At 38.8% G+C, this 6010-nt stretch overlaps 1 protein-coding gene across 2 annotated transcripts in view; it reads left to right on the forward strand.

The window, feature by feature from the left end:
• Window positions 1-5809, forward strand: part of LOC117328953 (GRIP and coiled-coil domain-containing protein 2-like) — a 28848-nt gene extending 23039 nt beyond the window's left edge. For both annotated transcript variants that reach the window (XM_033886585.1, XM_033886586.1), the window contains one exon: window positions 39-5809. In XM_033886585.1, coding sequence (XP_033742476.1) covers window positions 39-347 — 309 coding nt within the window. In that variant the 3' untranslated portion in view covers window positions 348-5809. The remainder of the gene's footprint in view (window positions 1-38) is intronic.
• Window positions 5810-6010: the final 201 nt, after the last annotated feature.

Here is a 6010-nt window from a genome sequence, read left to right on the forward strand (position 1 = left end):
AATGCTGTTCTGACAGACTTTGATTCCACTCATTACAGGATTTCCTTGGACAGCTGGACTTTGAGAAATCTCGTCATCTACGTAACGTACACGAACGAGAAGTGAATGAGATTAAGTCGTACATCAGGAAGTGTTTGGAGCTGAGCTGGGAAATGGTTGTACAGCAGCCCCCCATGTATCTTCAGTTCAAGGTAAGACATGGGTCAGAGGCAGATAACTCCAAGTTCAACTTCTACTCCCACTCTGGACACAAGACGGACTATCTGGTGTGGCCGGCCCTTCTTAGGGATGAAAATGGACCCCTCCTGCAGAAAGGAGTCATACAAGCGATCCCAGATAAACCCTGAAGCTGGCAACTCTCCAACTCATTCGATCATCATGTCACGGAACTTAGTAACACTTCTCATTTCAGGGACAGGATCATACGAATTCCCACAACATACAATAGTTCAGTGATGTTGACTAGACCTAGTTTATCATGTTCATCGTGTAGGTTTCTGTTGATATTGAACCATATTACCATTTTACAATATCCATGATTGTAAATAGATGCCCATATGTTTATTGATTGAACGCATGAAGGTGTCTGTAGTGTGAAGTATGGTGTATGGCAGGTCAGAGTATGCCTATCAGTGTTACCCGGAATGTATTTGGGGTTTGAACAGGGTTTACCAGCTCCTTATATATAAGTCATGTTCACTTTCACGGAATGATTGTTATTTCCAAGTTAAATACCTTCACTATGGTGTAAATGACTCAATTATTATCAGAATGGATTTCATACAGTAGGGTCTTTTTGATTGATTAAACCTTTATACAAAATGTACTTAGAATGTTCGTGGATATAAACATTTAAATCATCTTGTCACAGTTATATTATTAGTAGAACTTGTGGATGTTGGAATAAGGAAGAATATTGACTGAAAGTGGGAGTTGTGTATCTAATGTTATAAGTTGTGAGCGATCGTTATAGTAATATGTTGTATGGGTGGGCATTGTGAGTGACCGTTATAGTAATATGTTGTATGGGTGGGCATTGTGAGAGACCGTTATAGTAATATGTTGTATGGGTGGGCATTGTGAGCGACCTGTTATAGTAATATGTTGTATGGGTGGGCATTGTGAGAGACCGTTATAGTAATATGCTGTATGGGTGGGCATTGTGGGCGACTGTTATAGTAATATGTTGTATGGGTGGGCATTGTGGGCGACTGTTAAAGTAATATGTTGTATGGGTGGGCATTGTGAGTGATCATTAAAGTAATATGTTGTATGGGTGGGCATTGTGAGAGACCGTTATAGTAATATGCTGTATGGGTGGGCATTGTGGGTGACCGTTATAGTAATTTGTTGTATGGGTGGGCATTGTGAGTGACCGTTATAGTAATATGTTGTATGGGTGGGCATTGTGAGAGACCGTTATAGTAATATGCTGTATGGGTGGGCATTGTGGGCGACTGTTATAGTAATATGTTGTATGGGTGGGCATTGTGAGTGACCGTTATAGTAATATGTTGTATGGGTGGGCATTGTGGGCGACTGTTATAGTAATATGTTGTATGGGTGGGCATTGTGAGTGACCGTTATAGTAATATGTTGTATGGGTGGGCGTTGTGAGTGACCGTTATAGTAATATGTTGTATGGGTGGGCATTGTGACCGTTATAGTAATATGTTGTATGGGTGGGCATTGTGAGTGACCGTTATAGTAATATGTTGTATGGGTGGGCATTGTGAGTGACCGTTATAGTAATATGTTGTATGGGTGGGCATTGTGGGCGACTGTTGTAGTAATATGTTGTATGGGTGGGCATTGTGAGTGACCGTTATAGTAATATGTTGTATGGGTGGGCATTGTGAGTGACCGTTATAGTAATATGTTGTATGGGTGGGCATTGTGAGTGACCGTTATAGTAATATGTTGTATGGGTGGGCATTGTGAGTGACCGTTATAGTAATATGTTGTATGGGTGGGCATTGTGAGTGACCGTTATAGTAATATGTTGTATGGGTGGGCATTGTGAGTGACCGTTATAGTAATATGTTGTATGGGTGGGCATTGTGAGTGACCGTTATAGTAATATGTTGTATGGGTGGGCATTGTGAGTGACCGTTATAGTAATATGTTGTATGGGTGGGCATTGTGAGTGACCGTTATAGTAATATGTTGTATGGGTGGGCATTGTGAGTGACCGTTATAGTAATATGTTGTATGGGTGGGCATTGTGAGAGACCGTTATAGTAATATGTTGTATGGGTGGGCATTGTGAGTGACCGTTATAGTAATATGTTGTATGGGTGGGCATTGTGAGTGACCGTTATAGTAATATGTTGTATGGGTGGGCATTGTGAGAGACCGTTATAGTAATATGTTGTATGGGTGGGCATGTTCTTACACTAACACTACATTATAACTATATACACAGTATAAGAAAAAAAAACACTTTTGCAACATTATATCTACAGTCCGTGTTAGTGATGGAGACAATCTGCTTCACCTGTTATACTCCATTTTACTTTATTTATTTTTGTTTGTTTACTTACATAGAATACACAGGCAGCTAGCCGAATTTATTCATGGATATTAAAATCCTTTTTAATAATTTACTTAGGATTCAACTTAAGTGCTTATGTTTGTAGATCGCTAGGTCGAAATACTCGCCATATCACTCCGGAAAGTAGTATGTAGACGGAAGGTATATAAAGGATATTTACTTAACACTAGTGCATCACGTCTTCCAAATAGAAACAATCACATTCGTCCTTGTTAAGATGTAAGATGAGATAGGCTTTTTGATCTTTTCGAAAATTCACTAGCATAGGAACTGATGTTTAGGTCAGTTTAATATGAAATAGATCAATAAATCGTCAACTTAGTAGACGTGGAACTTTTACGAATTCGAACTGCACTTCCGGGAACTCTAGGTTTTTCTTTAAATTGGCCGTGTTGATTATGTATCTGCCTTGAGACGTTAACTACTCACCACTATGCCGCTTACTGATGGTGCTACTCTGTGTAATTGTGATGACTACACTATGTTTAGTCGATGCTTTCTTCCTTAGACTGTTGCTGCTCATTGTACAATGTACACACCGCTTGTCTTATTTATTAAGATTTACGGTAAGAGTAATTTTAAGAGAAAGTCATATTTCACGGGATGTCTCATGTTGTTAAACTTTTACTGTTTTACATGTTGTTTTGTAGGCAAGTCAATATATTATATTGTTCACACCCAATAATTGTATGTGATATTTCACATTACTTTAGGAAGTTTTAATGCAGATTTGATGGATTGGTGGATGTAACTATAGTGAACTTTATTGGCTATACATGTATGTATGTATCGGATAACAGCTGTGGAAACAACACTAAATACTGGCGAGGGATTTCGCGCGAGTAAGGTTGTGCCGTTAAAATGTCCTTTACGTATTGTAGCCATTTTAGTCTTGTGCCGATAGAACGATGTATGATATGTGTAATGCTGATTGGATGGTAAATACTTGTGTAGTTCTGTTAATAGGACGAGTCCGGTGTAGTCTTGCGTTGTAGGGTCAGGGATGCAACGTGTAGTTTGAAGATCATGCGACGTTAATTGGACGATGGTTGTCACGTGTACGGCGTGGATTGGATGATGACCGTCACGTGTGGTGAATCTTGCGTCAATTGGACAATGTCTGTCACGCGAACGGTGTGCTGAGTCTTTAGTGGATTGGCAGTGGCTGTCACGTGTAGTGGTGAGTCCGACATCGATTGGACGATTGATTTGCACATGTGCAGCATTAGGTGATGGTTCACAGACTGTTATAGGTTCTATCTAGTCTGCAAACATGAATGTAGACATGTTGTCGAGTTAGACACGAGGTGAATACGTATCTCTTAGTAAGTAGAACCGTGACAAGGATGTTTGGAGAGTGCCTCTACCAAGTTAGCATATATCAATCTGCTCATTGGTATTGTGAATGATATGTAATGAGTCGGGCCCTTGGTAATCTCAGGCCAGTGGTAATCTCGGGTCAGTGGTAATCTCGGGTCAGTGGTAATCTCGGGCCCTTGGTAATCTCGGGTCAGTGGTAATCTCAGGCCAGTGGTAATCTCGGGTCAGTGGTAATCTCGGGCCATTGGTAATCTCGGGCCCTTGGTAATCTCGGGTCAGTGGTAATCTCGGGTCAGTGGTGATCTCGGGCCCTTGGTAATCTCACCCCGACATGTATAGACTGTTTATGTTAGTAACTTGTGTAAAACTCGAGAATGACTGTTATGTTGTTTTCCTGAGTTATTCCCCTTTTAACATTACTAATAGCTTGCCAGAATCCGTGTTTCCGTGTTTTTTTCTTAATATCAATGTAAATATGTGTGATTTTATTCATTTGATCATTTCAATATATTAATTGGTGCATATTGTAGAGTTAGAGAAATCGACCACAGTGTTAAAGCAACCTGTGGTGCAAGTCTATTAGAGAATGGTTCATCTTTAATTGACATGTATAATCAAATATCGTTGTAATCAAATCTTCCTGCTGGATCTAATTTATTTCATCAGACATTTTATATCGTTTTTATCATCTTTGCGCTCGTATTTTTTTTAACAATACGACTAATCACCATTGCGTAATGGGAAATTTTATTTATAAACGGAATGACGTCACCCTATCAATTTGACGTACAGGAAAATTATGGTTTTTACCAAAGGGCCAAACACCACAATGAAGTCGATTGGACTTCAACCAACTACAGGAAAGTACTCCAGATTACGTCATAGAATGATATCAGTCAGCGAGAACGGTGTTGATGATTGCGCTCATGGCCCAGTGATCTCTTATTAATTTTTGTTATTGTTAGGTTGCTTATTGCCTCCAGAGTGCTTTTTGTGATATGTCATTTTTATTATGTCAAGCTGTCGCTTTTGTTGTGTTCATGGGGTGTATTTTATTGAACTTGATTTACAAATTACAGTATTGGTTAATATTTAATGCCACGCAGTGTAATTACTGTGAGTCTACACTTGTTTTAGCTATATTTGTTGTTTTAGCGTGTTTTTAATGTGACAAAGTGCAATACACCTTAAACAAAATCCACAATGAGTTTACTTAACACCATACCATAGCGTGTATCAACGTCAACTTCGGACATCTGTTTATTCGTCTGAAGCTGGTGTGTGTGACAGGTCTCAACCTATTGTCCCGAGGATGCCGTACGAGAACGAGTGTGTCTGACGTCATATATTTTTGTGTGACATAAATCGCATATTTGTATTTTCATCTTAAACGGTTACAACACTTGTGATGTATTCATTTGTACTTAACACTTAACCACAGGAGTCAAAGTTGTGTTGTCAGCTAAGACTTTGTCACACTTATATATGAAGCAAGCAAATGGCTCCTAATGAGAAATTTTATGTTTATATTGTATTGTCCTCACGATACTGTACACGGAGCTGATAGAAGGTCCTAGAATTTTATATTGAGTTATCAGGATAGAAAATGAGAAATATAATTGCATGGATATTTTAGATTTTTAGATTTTAATTAAATTATTATGAACTTACCACACATTTGGGACACAATAATGTGACGAGGTTTGACATACCTTTGTCAAGGTTTTGATTTTTCTGTAGAATTTGATGCGGTCATTTGACTTGTCTGACTTGTGCTCACTGATATACGTCTGTTGTACATGTTTTACCCAAGATGCTTTGACATTATTTGCTTGATTGTGAATACTGTGGTAGTGGACTCGGTTTTGTAAGTGTAGTCTATGTTTTGTTTTTTGATAAAATCAAACATTCCCAAATAAAACTGTTTGTTGTGAATGGCATCGGTTGTCTTCATGATTTAGCATACAGGACTTCGTTACGCCCAGGACTGAAGGACAGCGATACTTCCATGTGGTTTCAAATATGGTAAAAGTCAGAAAACTGCTGAAGGGTTTCCCAATTCAGAAGATATCAACATCAGGCGGAATTAGGTATTTCAATAGACAGATTTTCAGAAAAATAAATAGATATCTTGGC

This window comes from Pecten maximus, chromosome 6 (assembly GCF_902652985.1).
Source record: "Pecten maximus chromosome 6, xPecMax1.1, whole genome shotgun sequence".
NCBI lineage: Eukaryota > Metazoa > Mollusca > Bivalvia > Pectinida > Pectinidae > Pecten > Pecten maximus.